This window comes from Chiloscyllium plagiosum, unplaced genomic scaffold (assembly GCF_037043375.1).
Source record: "Chiloscyllium plagiosum isolate Xiang-an unplaced genomic scaffold, Cpla_swu_hap1 HiC_scaffold_19, whole genome shotgun sequence".
In the NCBI taxonomy this organism is placed as follows: Eukaryota; Metazoa; Chordata; class Chondrichthyes; order Orectolobiformes; family Hemiscylliidae; genus Chiloscyllium; species Chiloscyllium plagiosum.
This window is the reverse complement of record NW_028270157.1, coordinates 15,186,953-15,207,329: the sequence shown is the minus strand read 5'-3', so window position 1 is coordinate 15,207,329 and position 20,377 is coordinate 15,186,953. Positions and strand designations below refer to the sequence as shown.

At 44.7% G+C, this 20,377-nt stretch overlaps 1 protein-coding gene across 1 annotated transcript in view; it reads left to right on the top strand.

Moving 5' to 3' along the window:
- The window catches only part of stab2 (stabilin 2), a 182,235-nt gene that overhangs the window by 53,426 nt on the left and 108,432 nt on the right, over positions 1-20,377 (top strand). Inside the window, exons 17-23 of the mRNA XM_043709921.2 lie at positions 923-1,003; positions 3,708-3,866; positions 9,985-10,047; positions 11,382-11,477; positions 17,197-17,283; positions 19,788-19,899; positions 19,996-20,176. Coding sequence (XP_043565856.2) covers positions 923-1,003; positions 3,708-3,866; positions 9,985-10,047; positions 11,382-11,477; positions 17,197-17,283; positions 19,788-19,899; positions 19,996-20,176 — 779 coding nt within the window. The remainder of the gene's footprint in view (positions 1-922; positions 1,004-3,707; positions 3,867-9,984; positions 10,048-11,381; positions 11,478-17,196; positions 17,284-19,787; positions 19,900-19,995; positions 20,177-20,377) is intronic.

Below are 20,377 nucleotides of genomic sequence, written 5' to 3'. Positions count from 1 at the left end.
CACTCGAGTCAAGCTGTAAACGGCAACATCAGAATCAATGCTAGTATGCACTGTCCGATGAAATGGGATCAGTGGCTATGGTCTAAAATTATTATGTGCTGTGAAGACTATACAGTACCTTCAGAATGCATGCAGTATGAGGAATTAATTTTTATATAGCGATCAGAAATACAATGTTTGAAAGGCTAGAGGTTTTTTTACGACCTCTACCATCGGGGAGAAGGTACAGAAGCCTGAACACATGCACCAGCCGGTTTCGAAACAGTTTCTACCCAACTGTTGTTAGAATACTAAATGGACTCACAAACTCTTAACATTCGCCTGTACCTGTGTTTTTGTTTTTGCCGCTGTTTACCTATTATCTACTTATCTATGCTACTTAACTCTGTGATCTGCCTGTATTGCTCGCAAGGCAAAGCTTTTCACTGTGCCTCAGTACACGTGACAATAAATTCAATTCAATAGAGGAAACAGATCTTGCAATGCATTCAAAAGAGCATTTGGGAAATACTTGCAGTAAAAAGTCAGGGGATTAGGGTCAACTGTAAATCTTTATCAAAGATCTGACATTGTCATCGCTGATTATAATGGATGGCAAAGACAGAAATGTCACAAATTGCAGTAACCCAGTGGAAGGGTAATGCTAAAATTGATCCTGAGATTGTTCTTGTGTACAAGATCAGGGACAGGGATGTTGAAGGGAGAATGAGGCAGAGGTGTTTGTTAAAATGGGAAGTTACAAACAGCTGAGCACCAGGGCTATTGCAGACAGGATGAAAGATTTAGACACAGCTAACACCCATTCTGAATGTGGTCTCCCAAACATAGAGAAGGTTGCACATTAAGCAATGAAAACGGCATATTGAATTAGCTGAACAAGAGTGATTTATTCCTCACACTGTTTTTCTTCTGTATAAACCAGCTGGAAGTTTCAAGTCTTCTCTCTTCACCCACCATCCTGAGCTTAGCAAATCAGCGGGTGACATTGAATGTGAGCTACAATGTAAGTCAATCCTTTCCTCAGTACCAAGCCTACATTCACTTGTTTTAATGTACTTTATTTTATCAGAAAAGATTGTAAGTAAACAACACAGGCCATCTACTTTGATATAACTTTAGAACTTTGTGTGATGGTACAGTGTGAAATGTAAATGACAGCCTATCTAACCTCTCTCCGGATTCTTATTCCCATTGATTTCAACAAAAATCAGGAAAGATGAGGAACACTAACAAATCTGTCAATAATAGCTCATCCATAGTTGTCACTGGGAAAGTGGGAGTCTGCCATCCTGAACCTTAAACTTCCTCCATCACTGATGCTCAGTAGCAGCTGTATGTACCATCTACAAGATGTACAGCAGAAATTCACCAAGACTTCTTCAAAACCATCTTCCAAACCTACAACTTCTACCAATCCAGAAGGACAAGGGGAGAGGATATTTGGGAACACCACCCCCTGCAAATTCCCTTCCAAGCCACTCACTGTCCAGATTTGGAAGCATATTGCTGTTCCTTCAGTATCACTGGGTCAGAATCCTGGAACTCGCTCCCTAACAACCCTCTGGATCTATCTAAATCCCAAGGTTCAAGAAGGCAACTCATCACCACCTTCTCCAGGACAATTAAGGATTGGCAATAAATGCTGACCTCTTCAGAGATACTCACATTTAGTGAATGAATACAAAAATTACTTAGCTCCAGTACTGAAGGTGTTCTAACAGAGATATTCATGAGGAAAATACAGGATTTTGATCCAGAAATTACATTTATTGAGTCAACTGTTAGTTTTTTTTCTCTTACCCAGCTGGTGCCACACAAATTGTGGTTAATGAAGGACCTGGAGTACCCACAAGCTCTCGCAATTCGGCCACCAAAGCCCAGGAATCTCTATCTGTGCTTGTATTTCTCATTCTCTGCTTCATTCCCATTTGAATTATGAGGGACCTAATACATCCCACCATGATCTAATGCTGTCAGTGTTTTGAGTGGTGTGCAGTTTGCTGAGAGTGTGAAGTTAAGGTGGTCCTTGAGGCTCCTTTGTATAACCACCAAGCATTTTACATACATACATACACATATAAATAACAATATACACACTGAGAACAAAACATGAGCACTCCTTGTGTATTATTTCTCATGTGAAACATAAATAAAGAAATGGAAATGTACAGTGCCTTAGGTGCTCCCAAGATAATGTGACCACAGTGATGCTTTTCCATTCATGGATGAATCAAATATTGGTGGAATGTGAGTGCAGCAATCTTGTTGATTTGCTTCAAAAATGTAGCATTTATCATTTGTGTCAGCTGTGGCTGTGTTGACAGCAGTCCCAACTCTGAGCTTTCCAAGTTCAAGACCTGCTCAAGGCCTTTATCATAAACACAATAGGCTGGCATTGAAAAGACCAGCCTGACTCACCATTGAAGTAGGGTCAGCACAGAAGTCCGAGCCCTGCTCTTGACTTACTTGCCAGAGGTAGGAAATGGGAGTATTAGTCCTGTATTTTGCCACCAGGAATGTTTCTTGGTGCCTTGAATCGACTGGCCTTTATCTCAAAACCTTCCCTTCGACATTGCAGCGCTGTTGGGCATGCTGCTTTTCAGATGAATGAGGAGGATTCTGTGGGACTGGTTCTGAAGGAGAGCAAGAGAGTTATCCATGGTGTCCTGGCTAATATTCATCCTTCAATCAATATGACGCAGACAGATTATCTTGTCAATGAACACATTGATGCTGGTGGCAGCACACTAAGTCTTTCCTATGTTATAGCAGCAACTACCCTCCAAAAGTATTTTATTGACTATTGTATTGTTTGGCTGAAAGTGCCTAATAGGTTCTTTTAAGGTCTTATCAAAATGAATAAAAGAAGACATGTGGACTTCCATACAAAGCAAATTTATTAGCTTACTCTGTTTTAGATTGATGCAAACTATTAAGTGAATCTATGTCTGCTTTACACATATGCAACAAGTGAGTCTCACTGTCTTCTGCCCACTGGCTTACAGCTAGCACTTGGAGCTCTATCTCAGTTTCCACAGGTCCACGAACCCCAGTCCAATAGTAAAAGGTCCCCAATATCAACGTTATTCTGAATCTCATATTACGTGCTGTATTTCCAATTCTAAGTCCCTTACCTAAGCATTCGTTTGTGAAGCAAATAGGCCCAGGTGTGTTACAAAGCAGGCCGAAATGTGTACTGCAGTTGCTGGAGATCAGGGTCAAGATTAGAGTGATGATTCCGAGATGCGGTAGTGTGCTTCCAATTAAACCTGTTGGACTATAACCTGGTGTTGTGTGATTTTTAACTAGATTAGAGTGGTGCTGGAAATGCACAACCGGTCAGGCAGCATCCGAGGAGCAGGAGAATCGACTTTTCGGGCAAATTCCTGATGAAGGGCTTTTACCCGAAACGTCAATTTTCCAGGTCTTCTGTTGTTACAAATCAGTCTGTCCCCAAGACAAGGCAAGATCACTGCAGTTACCTTCCAGCCAAAACAGGCTGCTTTTACACTGAGCATGTTTTTAATGTATATTTCTCCAATTGATTATTGCCATGTCCAATTAATCCTTAATAATTAACCCTTAACAATCTAATTTGGAGATACCATTTTTAAGCCTAACATGGCAGCTATAAAATGCTTTGAGCAATGTTCAGAGATCCTGAAAAGTGCGATATAAATGGTGAGTCTTTTTTATCTCTTTCACAGGGGCAGATCTTGCTGGGGGACCATGGTGCAGCTGTTGATGACACAAATATACTTGGCAAGAATGGCAGGATATACTCTTTGACTGGTGTCCTAGTTCCTCCATCCATCGTCCCAATCCTTCCACATAGATGCGATGACAAAACGTACAGGGTTACCAAGGTAACAGCTGGAAACGACGCAACATTAGTTGAAGTGTGCTTGTCATTTTCTGAAAGGTCAAGAGTGTAGTTTGGGAAACAGTCCAATTTCCGCGAACTGTCTGTCTAGATCTGGTGAGTGGACAGAAGCAGGAACCGAAATCCACTTTGTCAGTTACCTCAAGGCCAGGTTTGAAATGAAACTTCTGTCTGTGTTGGCAATGAGGGATTTCCTGAGCTAGGATCTCTCTTTTGTCCCTGATCTGAGACCAAAGACCAACTCATCATGAGGGGTCCAATCATTGACCTTGACTTACCTGCCTGAGGTTAGAAAATGTGGCAGTAGCACCTTCTCATCACCAACCCCACCCAAAGCAAAAGATTTCTGGGACGTTGTGAATCACCAGGCCTTTGCCTATGTTCCCTGGCTCCCATGATAGTGGCTTCTACAAAGCACAGACATCCACCAGGTAGAGAAAGCTTTAGCCTTTTGGTGCTCTCCCTAAAGGAAGATTTTATGCTGCACCAATATAACAATACTTGGACAATATCCAGGGCTGACAAGTGGCAACTAATATTTGTGCCACACAAATGCCAGCCAAAGACCATTGCCAATGAGACAATCTAACCCTTGACATTCAATAGCATGACCATCACTGAATCCCTCACTATCAACATCCTTGGGGTTACCATTGACCAGAAATTGAACTGGACTCATCATATAAATACAATGGGTACAAGATCAGGAAATGTTTGCTGTCTGACAAGACCATTCCTGAATTTGAATGCCCCTACCAAATCTCCTCTCGGTTTTTCCTTCTCGAAAGAGAACAGCCCCAGTTCTGCAATCTATCTTTGGAACTGAAGTTCCTCATCCTTGGAACTATTCCTGTGAATCTCTTCTACAATCTCTCCAATGCAACATTCCGAAAGTGCAGAATCCAACATTGGTCGCACATTCCAGCTGAGGCCAAACTAGTGTCTTAACAAGTTCAACATAACCTCTTCAATCATGTGACCCTATCAATAAAGCCTAGGATACTGTCCAATTTATTAACTGCTGTTTGCTACCATTGATGGCTAATGCACATGTATAAAGGTCCTTCGCTCTTACATTCCCATTACAATTGTGTCCTTTATTTCATTATGTCTCTCCATGTTTTTCCTCACAATGTAACACATTCCATTTCTATGCACTGAACTTCACCTGCCCCCGTCCATCCAATCCACCAATTTGTCAATGTCCTTTTCAAGTTTAATGCTATTCTCTTCACAGTTTACAATGCTTCCAAGTTTCATATTATCAGAAAATTTTGAAACAATGCCCTGTACTCCCAGATTTAGACCATTAAAATATATCAGGAAAAGCAAGTATTTCAACACTAACTCAGGAAAACGTCTCACTGGTTAGCATTACTGCCTCACAACGCCAGGGATCCAGGTTTGATTCCAGCCTCAAGTGACTGTCTGTGTGGAGTTTGCACATTCTCCCCGTGTCTGTGCGAGTATCCTCCGGGTGCTCCGGTTTCCTTCCACAATCCAAAGATCTGCAGTTTAGGTGGATTAGCCATGCTAAATTGCCCATAGTGTCCCGGAATATGTAGGCTGGGTGGGTTAGCCGTGGGAAATGCAAGGTTACAGGGATGGGGTGGGTCTGGGTAGGATGCTCAGCCCATCGAGTTGGCATGAACTCGATGGGCTGAATGGCCTGCTTCCACATTGTACAGATTCTATGATTCTATGAAGTCTTCCTCCAGTCTGAAAAATAATCTGAACCATTACTCTCTGTTTCCTATCACTAAACCAATTTTGTGTCCATGTTGCCTCTGAACCTTTTATTCCATCAGCTCTAACTTTATTCTTATGTCTGTTGTATGGCACTTCTTCAAATGACTTCTGGAAGTTGATGTACATAAATCTAACTATTCTCCTCGGAACAGCTTCTTCCAGAGGCAGTGGAGAGAGAAACAGAACTAGGGGGGTATATTTTTAAGGTGAGTGGAGAAGGATTTAAAAGGGACCTGAGAGGCAATGTTTTCACACAGAGGGTGGTTTGTATGTGGAATGAACTGTACCTGCATCAACTGTGCAGTTACACCTTTAAAAGACATTTGAACAGGTACATGAATAGGAAAGGTTTAGAGGGGTATGGGCCAAATTAAGACAAAATGGATGAGTTGAGTTTAGGGAACTTGGTCAGCATAGACTGGTTGAACCAAAGGGTTTGTTTTTATGCTAAATGACTCTATGACTCTTAGTCCAATGACTCTTCTTCAGATCAAAAGGCAAATTTGGACATTCCTTCCAGAAAGGACATTAGTGAACCAGATGGCTTTTAATAATAATTAATGATAGTTATAACTCCAAGTTTGTATTGAATTTAATTTTTACTTTTTGCCTTGATGGACTATACCTACCTTACTGCCTCACTCCCAAATCAAGATTTGTACTAATGTATTTAACCAGCCAACAGTTACTTGCAAATGTAGATAGCTAACACATTCTTGAGATGCCAATAACAAATGTGATTCCAGTAGATTCCAAAAGTCAAAATAATGAAGCATTTGGCAATTTCTGTAGTATGCAAATACATATCCATATAATATCAGTGAATGGTTACTATTTTAATAGGTTAGTGTCATCTTCATACAAGGCCAACCTTGTAACATTCTTTTAAACAATGTTTATTAACAATTTTTACTTGATGATAAAGCAGCAGAGCTCTTTGCTCACAGCTACATTAATTCCAACCATTTGGCAGAGTCCTATCACATGACTACTGAGGTCACAGTTCATCACAGCATATCTACGTATTCATTAGACACTATTTCTACATCTTCAGCACAGCAGGAGGCAATTTATCCCATCATGACCGTGCAGGCGCCCAGGAATCACAGATCTGCATTGAACCTGCAGATGGTCAGACGTGGAGCAGACACACACCCAAGGAACATTCACAGTGCAATGGCCATCGGCTCTCTAGCCCACCCTAGTTCCCACTCCGCTCAGTACAATATTGCCTGTTCCAGTCACTATTCCACCTCAGTCCCCACTCCGCTCAGTGCCCTACTGCCTGTTCCAGTCACTGCCTAATGGGTGGCACGGTGGCACAGTGGTTAGCACTGCTGCCTCACAGCGCCAGAGACCCAGGTTCAATTCCCAACTCAGGCGACTGACTGTGTGGAGTTTGCACATTCTCCCCGTGTCTGTGTGGGTTTCCTCCGGGTGCTCCGGTTTCCTCCCACAGTCCAAAGATGTGCACGTCAGGTGAATTGGCCATGCTAAATTGCACGTAGTGTTAGGTAAAGGGTAAATGGAGGGGTATGGGTGGGTTGCGCCTCGGCGGGTCGGTGTGGACATGTTGGGCCGAAGGGCCTGTTACCACACTGTAAGTAATCTAAATCTAAATTTAGTCCCCACTGCGCTCAGTGCCTTACTGCCTATTGCAGTCACGACCCCACACTTGTCCCCACTCCGCTCAGTGCCCTACTACCTGTCCCAGTCACTGCCTGACACTAGTCCCAACTCCGCTCAGTGCCTTACTGCCCATTGCAGTCACTATTCTACCCTAGTCCCCACTCCACTCAGTACCCTACTGCCTGTTCCAGTCACTAAATGACACTAGTACCCAATCTGCTCAGTGCCCTACTGCCTGTTCCAGTCACTGCCTGACACTAGTCCCCAATCCGCTCAGTGCCCTACTGCCTGTTCCAGTCACTGCCTGACACTAGTCCCCACTCCGCTCAGTGTCCTACTGCCTGTTCCAGTCATTACTTGACACTAGTACCCAATCCGCTCAGTGTCCTACTGCCTGTTCCAGTCACTGCCTGACACTAGTTCCCCACTCCATTCAGTGCCCTACTGCCTGTTCCAGTCACTGCCTGACACTAGTCCCCACTCCACTCAGTGCCCTACTGCCTGACACTAGTCCCCACTCCACTCAGTGCCCTACTGCCTGTTCCAGTCACTACGCCACACTAGTCCCCACTCCGCTCAGTGCCCTACCGCCTGTTCCAGTCACTGCCTGACATTAATCCCCACTCTGCTCAGTGCCCTACTGCCTGTCCCAGTCACTAAATGACACTATTACCCAATCCGCTCAGTGCCCTACTGCCTGTTCCAGTCACTGCCTGACACTAGTCCCCAATCCGCTCAGTGCCCTACTGCCTGTTCCAGTCACTACCTGACACTAGTCCCCACTGCGCTCAGTGCTTTACTGCCTATTGCAGTCATGACCCCATACTTGTCCCCACTCCACTCAGTGCCCTACTGCCTGTTCCAGTCACTGCCTGACACTCGTCCCCACTCTGCTTAGTGCCCTACTGCCTGTTCCAGTCACTACCTGACACTAGTACCCATTCCGCTCAGTGCCCTACTGCCTGTTCCAGTCACTACCTGACACTAGTACCCATTCCGCTCAGTGCCCTACTGCCTGTTCCAGTCACTACCTGACACTAGTACCCATTCCGCTCAATGCCCTACTGCCTGTTCCAGTCACTGCCTGACACAAGTACCCAATCTGCTCAGTGTCCTACTGCCTGTTCCAGTCACTGCCTGACACTAGTCCCCACTCCACTCAGTGCCCTACTGCGTGTTCCAGTCACGACCCCACACTAATCCCCACTCCACTCAGTGCCCTACTGCCTGTTCCAGTCACTACCCCACACTAGTCCCCACTCCACACAGTGCCCTACTGCCTGTTCCAGTCACTGCCTGACACTAGTCCCCACTCCACTCAGTGCCTGTTCCAGTCACTACCCCACACTAATCCCCACTCCACTCAGTGCCCTACTGCCTGTTCCAGTCACTACCCCACACTAATCCCCACTCCACTCAGTGCCCTACTGCCTTTTCCAATCACTGCCCCACACTAGTCCCCACTCCACTCAGTGTCCTACTGTCTGTTCCAGTCACTGCCTGACACTAGTCCCCACTCGATTCAGTGCCCTACTGCCTGTTCCAGTCACTACCCCACACTAATCCCCACTCCACTCAGTGCCCTACTGCCTGTTCCAGTCACTACACCACACTAGTCCCCACTCTACTCAGTGCCCTACTGCCTTTTCCAATCACTGCCCCACACTAGTCCCCACTCCACTCAGTGTCCTACTGCCTGTTCCAGTCACTACCAAACACTAGTCCCCACTCCACCCAGTGCCCTACTGCCTGTTCCAGTCACTACCAAACACTAATCTCCACTCCACTCAGTGCCCTACTGCCTGTTCCAGTCACTACACCACACTAGTCCCAACTCCGCTCAGTGCCCTACTGCCTGTTCCAGTCACTACCAAACACTAGTCCCCACTCCGCTCAGTGCCCTACTGTCTGTTCCAGTCACTGCCTGACACTAGTTCCCACTCCACTCAGTGCCCTACTGCCTGGTCCAGTCACTGCCTGACACTAGTTCCCACTCCACTCAGTGCCCTACTGCCTGTTCCAGTCACTGCCTGACACTAGTTCCCACTCCACTCAGTGCCCTACTGCCTGTTCCAGTCACTACCAAACACTAGTCCCCACTCTGCTCAGTGCTCTACTACCTGTTCCAGTCACTGCCTGACACTAGTTCCCACTCCACTCAGTGCCCTACTGCCTGTTCCAGTCACTACCAAACACTAGTCCCCACTCTGCTCAGTGCCCTACTGCCTGTTCCAGTCACTGCCTGACTCTAGTCCCGACTCCACTCAGTGCCCAATTGCCTGTTCCAGGCATTACCTGACACTAGTCCCCACTCCGCTCAATGCCCTACTGCCTGTTCCAGTCACTGCCTGACACTAGTTCCCACTCCACTCAGTGCCCTACTGCCTGTTCCAGTCACTGCCTGACTCTAGTCCCACTGCACTCAGTGCCCTACTGCCTGTTCCAGGCATTACCTGACACTAGTCCCCGCTCCGCTCAGTGCCCTACTGCCTGTTCCAGTCACTGCCTGACACTAGTCCCCACTCTGCTAGTGCCCTACTGCCTGTTCCAGTCACTACCCCACACTAGTGCGCACTCTGTTCAGTGCCCTACTGCCTGTTCCACTATCTCTTGTGCCTTGACCTTCTTAGGAACGACAGGGTTATCATAGTAAGGTTTAAAAACGTGTGTGGCTCCTGTGCGATAGATTGCATTACACTCGTTATTATATTTTTGTTGTTCAGGGTTCCTGTGGAAGTTGTGCTAAAATTTTTCTCAGCTCTTGTCCACCTGGAATGGCTCCAATGGTAAGTGATAATTTGGGTAATTACAGTAAACAAATGACATGCTGATTTAATCAGTTAGTTAATGGTTTCTAGGCTTGTGCACATTTATCTGGTAAATGTGTTTTGTTCTGAACAAGGTGAAGGTGGAAGTTACAGAAGGATGTCTGACTGGTCAATGTTTGTAATGATCCTGCTATCTACAGGAGAATTCGTATTCTAAGTGTTTACATAGGAGGTTTCAATATTGATCATTGACCTGAAGACCAGCATAGGTCTTTTTACATGTTCTCCCCCTGTCTGTGTGGGTTTCCTCCGGGTGCTCCATTTCCTCCCACAATCCAAAGATGTGCATGTCAGGTGAACTGGCCATGCTAAACTGTCCATAGTGTTAGGTGCATTTGTCAGAGGGGAAATGGCTCTGGGTGGGTTACACTTCAGAGGGTCGGTGTGGACTTGTTGGGCCGAAGGGCCTATTCCCACATTGTAGGGAATTTAATCATAAGAGACGGAAGCATCTCATTTAAAAAAAATTAAGAACAAACACTCTCCATTTAGGCAGCACCCTCAAGGTAGAAACACATGTAATTACAGAAAAACTGACGGCAAGCATGGAAGGAGATTTGACCCCTTTCATTTTGGTGAGTTTGCTAGGGGCAGGGGAGTATTTATTCAGGGAGGAGGAGGAGATTCTGTCTCCCTCCATCTCCATCTTAAACCTGTGATGGAAAGTGAACAATCTTCCTTTCTCCTCCAACAGTTAAGGTTCTTAAGAGGGTAGTTAATGCCCACTTAGGGGCTTCAACATGCTGTCACCAATATTAGGCCTATGGTTGGGAGGGGCTAATGTCTCATTGAAAGGCACTTGATGCCTGTTTGAGGGGAAGTTGGGGGCCTCACTCCTGAAAGTCAAGCCATTGCCCCAGTTGCTGATTCTACTATCCCTTCATTTACCTTCCGCCATCGCGGAATATTGTTTTCTAAAGGAGGGGAGATAAAAGAGAGAAATGGAGCAGCAGAGAGATTGAAAGAGAGAATTCCAGGGCATAACATCTAAAGGGCTGAAGGCATGACCACCAATAGTGGAGTGAAGGAGATCTATGTGTGTTATTAATTTCATTATAAATGAACTTTCTGTCTTCTCCCTCATATTCTTCCCCCTCCTCACTAAGGATAGCCCCACATGCATCAATAATCTAATCAAGCCTATTCTCTTTACGTTCTTGAAGTTATGAAGCACTTTGTATCAGATATGTCTTCCGTGTAACTAAGGTAACGCAGATATCGGGATTGTTATGTTGTTTCTGTGCAATTCAAGAACTTAAACTGCCGTTTTTGTGATTTACTGTCTGATTTAGGACACCTTTACCCATGGCTGCGTTTACATGAGCAAGTTTATAGAATTGAGACTGCCAACACAAGGCTGCAGCAGAAACTGCAATGAAACAGTAATTGTAAGTAGAAACCAATATCATGAACATTCAGAATGTAAAGTGCCAGGGTAGAACTTGAACTCAGAGGACAGGATTTTACGGGTCTCGTTATGACACTGATACAGAGGATGACAGGAAGCACCATTTATGAGTAAAAATATTGTATTCAGTCGGGTTTAGACAGATAAGAGGAATCTGATTAAAACGTAAAAATTCGACAAAAAGAACTTGGAGCACAGCATCATAGTCCCTTGAAAGTGGAGTTGCAGGTGGACAGGGTAGTGAAGAAGGTGTTTGGTAGACTTGCCTTTATTGGTCAGTGAATTGAGTATAGGGTTGGGCTGTCATGTTGCAGCTGTCCAGGACATTGGTGAGGCTGCTTTTAGAATACTGCATTCAATTTTGGTCTCCCTGCTATAAGAAAGATGTTAAAGGGTTTAAAGGGTTTAGAAAAGATTTACAAGGATGTTGCCAGGGTTGGAGGGTTTGAGCTACTAGGGGAGGTCAAATAGGTTGGATTTGGAGTGTCGGAATCTGAGGGATGACCTTGCAAAGGTTTATAAAATCATATAGGCATTGATAGGGTGAATAGCCTTTCCCAATATAGGGGAGTCCAAAACTAGAGAGCATAAGTTTAAGATGAGAGGGGAAAGGTTTAAAAGGGACATAAGGGGCCTAAGGGTGGTGTGTGTATGGAAGTGGTGGAGGCTGCTACAATTACAACATTTAAAAGGCATCTGGATGGGTATATGAATAGGAAGGTTTAGAGGGATATGGGCTAAATGTTGGCAAATAGGTGTAGATTAATTTAGGATATCTGGTTGGCAAGGATGAGTTGGACCGAAGGGTCTGTTTCCATGATGTACAACTCTATAACTGTATAAGAAGGCTGGCCAGACTAAATGCAGGGATAATGTTTCCTCTGGGTGGGGAGAACTAGAACAAGGGGACACAAACTCCAGATATAGGGTAGGTCGTTTAGGACTGAGATGAGGAAATACTTCTTCTCAAAGGATGGTGAACCTGCGAAATCCTTTTTTTAAATAAGGCGACCAAAACTGTACAAAATACTTCAGATGTGGCCTCACCAAGGCCCTAAACAGTTGATGTAAAATGTCCCTACTTTTATATTTCATTCCCTTTGTAACATCCTATTGTCTTCCTAATTATTTGTTAGGCCTTGGGTTGTTTTTGGGATTCAGGTAGCAGATCCTGTGTACTCCAATGTTCTATATTTCCCTCTTCAGTTAAACGATACAGTTTGCTTATTGTTCCTGCCGTGCTATGATTGCCCCGAATTTGTTTCCACTGTACAAACCCCTGAGCACAGCAACGACCTCCAATGTAAAAGTCAATGCGTTAGCCTGCTAATTGCCACGTGCAGGTCCTCCGGGCAGCTGCAAGGCTCTCAGAGGGAATGATGATGCCAAAGTAAAACAACTATTCTTGTTTTTCCACATATTACTCCATACGCTAAATTTTTGCCCACTCACTTAACTGGGAGAAAGTGAGGACTGCTGCTCCTGTATTGGTCAGAGTATTGAGTGCAGGAGTTGGGAGGTCATGCGGCTTTATAGGACATTGGTTTGGGCCACTTTTGGAATATTGTGTGCAATTCTGGTCTCCTTCCAACGGAAGAATGTTATGAAACTTGAAAGAGTGCAGAAAAAATTTACAAGAATGTTGTCAGGGTTGGAGGATTTGAGCTGGAGCGAGAGGCTGAATAGGCTGGGGCTGTTTCCCCTAGAGCGTTGGAGGCTGAGGGATGACCTTATAGAGGTTTATAAAATCATGAAGGGCATGGGTAGGATAAATAGACAAGATCTATGGGTGGGGAGTCCAGAACTAGAGGGCATAGGTTTAGGGTGAGAGGGGAAAGATACAAAAGGAACCTAAGGGGCAACTTTGTCATGCAGATATGGTGCATGTATGGAATGAGCTGCCAGAAGAAGCGGTGGAAGCTGGTACAATTACTGCACGTAAGAGGCATCTGGATGGGAATGTGAATAGGAAGGGTTTAGAGGGATACGGGCCAAGTGCTGACGAATCGGACTAGATTAGATTAGGATATCTGGTCAGCATGGACGAGTTGGACCGAAGGGTCTGTTTCGGTGCTGTACATCTCTATGACTCTGTGATTCTATGACTGCAGATGCTAGAAAGTCAGAGTCAAAACGTGTGGTGCTGAAAAAGTACAGCAGGTCAGGCAGTATCTGAGAAGCAGGAGAGTCGATGTTTTGTGCACAAGCCCTTAAACGATCAATATTCCTTTGCAGCCTTCAAATGGTTTCATTGCAGATCACTCTCCTACCTTTCTCTATGTCATCAGCAATTTAGCAACCATTCCCTTAATCCATCATCCAAGTCATTAATATAGATTATAAATACATGAGGTCCTAGCACTGATTACTGTGGTACTCCACTTACCCATTCTGCATCCTGTTAGCTAACCAATCCTCTATCCATGCTCATCCTCCCTACATGGTGAGGACTTATTTTGTGTAATAACCTTTGATGTGGCAGCTTGCTGAATGCTTTCTAGAAATCCAAGTATCCTATATCTATAGGTCTCCTTTTATGTCTGCTGCTTGTTACTTCCTCAAAGAATTCTAATAAATTGGCCAAACACAACTTCCCTTTCAAACAACTATGTTAACTGTTCCAATTGCACTGAGATTTTTCAAGTCTCCTCCTGTAATCTTTTTATAATTGAATTCAACAATTTCCCTCTGACAGATGTTCAGCCTCTAGTTTCCTTCTGTGTCCCTCTTCCATCTTGGATAGAGGAATTCCCTTTGTTATTATTCAATCTGCTGGGATCTTTCCAGAACCTAGGGACGTTTGGAAAATTAAATCCAACGCATCCATTATCTCAGCAGCCACATCTTTTAGGCCCCAAGATGAAACCCATCAGAGTCTGAGCAGTTGTGAGGTTTCAGATCTAATAATTTTCTCAGATCCAATACATCTTTGAGAAATACTAGAGAACTGAGGGACCAATGAGAATGAAGAGGTGAAAGAATTGAATTGAATTGAATTTATTGTCACGTGTACCGAGGCACAGTGAAAAGCTTTGTCTTGTGAGCAATACAGGCAGATCACAGAGTTAAGTAGCATAGATAGTAAATAATAGGTAAACAGCGGCAAAAACAAAAACACAGGTACAGGCGAATGTTAAGAGTTTGTGAGTCCATTCAGTATTCTTACAACAGTTGGGTAGAAACTGTTTCGAAACCGGCTGGTGCGTGTGTTCAGGCTTCTTACCTTCTCCCTGATGGTGAGATTGTAGAAAAACATTGCCAGGGTGGGATGGATCTTTGAGAACGCTGGCGGCCTTTCTTTGACAGCGGGCCTGGAAGATGGATTCTATAGATGGGAGGTTTGTCCGGACCGAGTTCACCACTCTCTGTAACCGTCTCCGATCTTGAATGGTATAGTTTGCATACCAGGTAGTGATACATCGAGACAGAATGCTCTTGATGGTGCATCTATAAAAGTTGGCAAGGGTATTCGCCATCATGCCAAATTTCCTCAGCTGCCTCAGAAGAAGATACGTTGTTGGGCTTTGTAACTCTTGAAGAGTCCAAGAAAGCTTATTGTGGGTGACCATTCCCAGGAGCTTGATGCTCTCCACTCATTCCACCTCTGTGCTGTGTAACATCCCACCGAAAGTCAATAAAAAGTTCCTTGGTTTTGCCGGCATTGAGAGCTAGGTTGTTCTCAGGCACTATTTTTCCAGGTCTTCCACCTCCCGTCTGTAGTTTGTTTTATCACCATATGAGATTCGACCGACTATGGTAGTGTCATCAGCTAACTTGTGAATGGCATTAGTCTGGTATTTGGCAACACAGTCATGGGTATACAGTGAGTACAGCAGAGAGCTGAGTATGTGCCCCTGGGAGGTTCCAGTATTGAGTGTTAGTGAGGATGAAATATTGTCCCCAAACTTCACTGATTGTGGCCTGTGAGTCAGGAAACTGAGGATCCAGTTGCAGAGAGTGGGGCTTAGTCCAAGATCACTAAGTTTAGTAATCAGTCTTGAGGGGACAACAGTGTTGAAGACTGAACTCTAGCCAATGGGTAGGATTCTTATGTAGTTGTTCTTGGTGTCAAAATGTTCTAGGGAGGAGTGAAGGACAAGTGATATGGCATCTAACGTGGATCTGTTGGTCTGATAGACAAATTAGAGTGGGTCAAGAGTAGTGGGGAGACTGGAGTTGATTAATGCCATGACCAGCCTCTCAAAGCACTTCATGACCACCGAAGTTAGGGCCACTGGGTGGTAGTCATTGAGACATGCTGCATGAGCTACCTTAGGCACAGGGATGATATTGACCCTCTTGAAACAGGCAGGGACCGTGGCTGCTGCAGAGAGAGGTTGAAGATGTCTGAGAAGACCTCTGCCAGTTGATCTGTGCATGATCTGAGCACACGGCCTGGTACTTCGTCTGGTCCCATTGCTTTCTTTGTTTTCACATGAAGGATTCACTCTGATCCAGTGACCGTTGGAATAGGTTCGTCATGACTTGTCAGAATAGGTGTTACCTCTCCACCGAAGTTCTGCTCAAAGCGAGCATAGAAGGTGTTGAGACGATCTGGGAGGGATGTGTCATTGTCTGCTATCTTGCACTGTCTCTTTTTAGAACCTGTGATGTCATTCAGACCTTGCCATAGTCGCCGGGTGTCTGTCTGGGTCTCTTGTTTGGATCAGTATTGGTCCTTGGCTGTCTTAATGGCTCTGCAAAGGTCATACTTGGATTCCTTATAGTTGAGTGGGTCTACTGATCTGAAGGCCTCACACCTGGTTTTTAGCAGGTTCTGTATGTCCTGATTTACCCAGGTTTCCTAAAGGGGAACACCCGCATTGACTTCCTCAGTATGCAGTCCTCCACACACTCGCTGATAAAGTCTGTGATGGTGGTGGCGTACTCGTCCAAGATACCTGTGGATTGTTTGAACATGGCCCAATCAGCCAATTCCAGACAGCACCGGAGTTGATCCTCTGCCTCCTCCAACCAGCACTGGACCTGTATCTGCGAAGGTGTCTCCTGCTCGAGCTTTTGCCTGTAAGCCGAGAGAAGAAACATGGCATTGTGGTCGGAGTTCCCAAACTGAGGGCGGGGGATGGAACAGTAGGGATCTTTCACAGTGGTGTAGCAGCAGTCTAAAATTAGTCTTAGTGAAGAAAGAAATACTACTAAACAACATGATGGGACTGCAAATTGACTGGGACCCGATGATCTTTGTGTTGAATGTGGTAGTGAGACAGGGTGGATACAATAGTGATCATCTTTCTGAGATTGTGCGCGTTTGCAAGTGTAACCCTATTATTTAAGAATAGAGAGAGATAGAAGGACCCTACAGGCAAATTAGCTGGGGAACTGTGGACCTGTTAGCCTGACATCCATATTGTAAAGGATGTGATAACTGCACTTGGAAAATTGCAAGTTGTTTGGGCAAAGTCAACATGGATTTACAAAAGAGAAATCATATTTGACAAACCTGTTTTTTGTAACTCCTTGAACTCCAAGAAGCTGAATCGTGTGTGTGTCGGTCTGTGTGTTTCTGTGTGTGTGTGTGTGTGTGTGTGTGTTTCTGTCTGTCTGTCTGTGTGTGTGTTTCTGTCTGTGTGTTTCTGTCTGTGTGTGTGTCTGTGTGTGTGTGTGTGTGTGTGTGTATGTGTGTAGTATTTACAGAGTATGACCATTCTTCGCAATTGCTTTCCTGACGTGGTTTCTAGATACCAAAATGCTGCAAAGGATTCTATGGTCCAGACTGCCGACAATGTCCAGGTGGATTCCAAAACCCCTGTTCAGGCAATGGTCAGGTAGGAATTACAGAACAAAGCATTTCTTAATGTGAATTTATAAACCCAATGTTTCTTGGGGGGCCTGACGAGTAAATATGCAAAGGTTATTTTTCCCTTTGAGGGAGAGTCTATGACCAAAAGCTGTAATCTCAGAATAAGGAGTTGTCCATTTAAGACCGAGATGATTGATTTGCTTGGGGATGGTGTGACGATGATGTCTGGTTCTGAATTTCCCAATCCTAGTCAAGCACTTGAATTCTTCACTCATGAATTGGGAGTCATTATCACTTATCACAATATACGCTTTCAAACATTCTACAAAATCACTGGTAGTCATTCAGGTCAACTAGTCTAACTCCAAGCAGCCAGAATAATAGTCAAGAGTGAAGAGGTCTATTCCAATCTTCAACCATTCTTGTCGTATATCATGAACTAGCTCTTTGATTGTAATGAAGAGCAAGCTATTACACTGGCTGGTATGGTGCCTAATCTCATGATTCTTGTCCGTCCAGGAAAGCGCTTCTCTTGCTTTCCTCAGACTAGATTTAACCCTTCAATGGCTTGCATGGATGTGCTTCAACCATCCATTATCAAAGAGTCATATAGCATGAAAGAAGACCCTTTAGTCCAACCAATCCACATCAAACAAAATCCCAAACTAAACTAGTCCCACTTGCCTGCACTTGGCCCATATTTCTCCAAACATTTCTTATTCATATACTTAGCCAACCACTTTTAAATGTTGTAACTATACCTACATGCACCACTTCCTCTGGAAGTTCATTCCACACACGAACTATACTCTGTGTAAAACAAAAATGCCCCCTTGTCTTTTTTAAATCTTTCTCCTCTCACCTTAAAAATATGCCCATGGACTTGAAATCCCCCCACCCTGGGGAAAAGAAACCAAAAATACATCCTAAAACTAAGACCTCTTGTTCTAGGTCGCCTGCAAGGGGAAATATCTGCTCAGTGCTATTTTGTCCGTTCCCTCTTGCATTTTATGTACATCTATTTGCTCCTCTCATTTTTCCATAATCCAGCCAGTTTAGGCCTAAACTGTTCAATCTCTCCTCATAAGACATTGTGTTACCTCATATCCTTGGGGTTGGCATGGTGATTAGCACTGCTTCCCCACAACGCCAGTGCCACCCTCGGGTAACTGTTTGTACATTCTCCCTGTGTCTGAATGGGTTTCCTTTGGGTGCTCTGGTTTCCTCTCACAGTCTAGAAATGTTCAGGCTAGCCGTGGGAAATAGAGGGATAAGGTGGGTCTGGGCAGGATGCTTTTCAGTGGTCAGTGTGGACTCAATGTGCCACATGGCCTGCTTCCACACTGTGGGAATTCTATGATTCTAATGGACACACACCATTTTGACCTGAACTGTCCAAACCTTTCTATGGTGGAGACTGGGTTGTCCAACGACATCCTCCAGCATCCACCTTTATAAGTTTTTCCTTGCTTCTTTCTAGCTCGGCACTTATGTGAAAAGTTATTCCATTTCTTGCAGTTAGAATGCTGCTTCCCTCATGCTGGATAAACTTTCCTTTCTTTTGGGTGATGGCCCCTGCAATATTTACAGCCTGCCCTTGATCTTTCTGTTGGCTCTTCTGAAATCTGTCTTCCTTTTGTTCCCCATGATGTTGTTCTCATTTGGCCTGGAATATAATACTATTCTCATCCGTTCTCCCATTAATGTACTACAGCTGGTGACTGATGGTCTCAGAGCTTCTGCACATGTTGATAGCTTTCTGAGAGTAAGTTTCTCCTCTGTCAGCAGATATGCTCTCACTTCAGGATCTCTCAAGCCTATGATTTCTTAGGTCATCTTTCAGTTGTCCAAATTCATAGGATGTAGCTGGATCATAGAATCCCTACAGCATGGAAACAGGCCCTTTGGCCCAAAAAGTCCACACTGACCCTCCAAAGAGTAACCTGCCCAGAGCCATTCCTCTGACTAATGCACCTACATATGCCTTAACACTATGGGCAATTTTTTTTAAAGCATGGCCATTTCATCTAATCTTCGGACTTTAGGAGGAAATCAAAACACCCAGAGGAAACCCACGCTGATATGGGAAGAATGTGCAAACTCTACACGGATAGTCGCCCGAGACTTGGATCAGACCCGGGTCCTTGGCGCTGTGAGGCAGCAGTACTAACCACTGAGCCACCGTGCTGTCAGTGTATCAATGTGGTTATACACTCCATCTTCCAAGCTCTGTACACATACCCTTTATGTATCATATTTCAAAGTTTGTCTTCAAAGCTTTCAGAATCCTTCCAATCTAACAACTCTATTCCTCAGTGAGATTTAGGTGACAGTACAGCACTGATAGCAGAGTTGCTACATAGCTCCTTCCTTCCTATTTAATCCTGAGTATCCCTCCATTCTTTCATCCACTTAGTTATTTATCTCGACTCCCCTTAAATGAATCTATGCTTTTTACCTCAGTGGTTCTTTGTGGTGATAAATTCCAAATTCTAATGTCTATCTGTGTGCCCATGTTGTTTTGCTCAGTGTGCAGACGGTTTAGATGGAAATGGCGCATGTCTTTGCGATGACAAATTCACGGGCTCCAGGTGTCACCTGTGTTCAGACCCTCACAAATATGGACCAAACTGTGACCAAAGTAAGTTTGTTCCTGATGCCTTGAGCTCCGTAATAATCCTCGATTACTTTTTCCACTGAGCTCTCAAGCTGGTCTTTCTTTTTAACCTTGTTGTAGCCTGCCAATGTGTTCATGGGAAATGCAACAACAGGATGACTGGCAACGGTGCGTGTAAGTTTAACTCCTGCGTGCCGGGATACAGTGGAGTCTTCTGTGAGAGACAGACCACGCCTTGCGGACCCAGTGTTCAGTTCTGCCATGCCCATGCCAACTGCGAATACAAGAATGGGAGCCTCAGGTACTGTGGGCTGAAGCGTCGGAGAAGCGTTAACTAATGTGAAAGGCATAATTTTTCTTTAATAGACTACTTACAGCATGGAAATAGGCCCTTCGGCCCAACAAGCCCACACCGACCCTCCGAAGAGCAGCCCACCCAGACCCACTCCCCTACATTTACCTCTTCACCTAGCACTACGGGCAATTTCCCATGGCCAAGTCA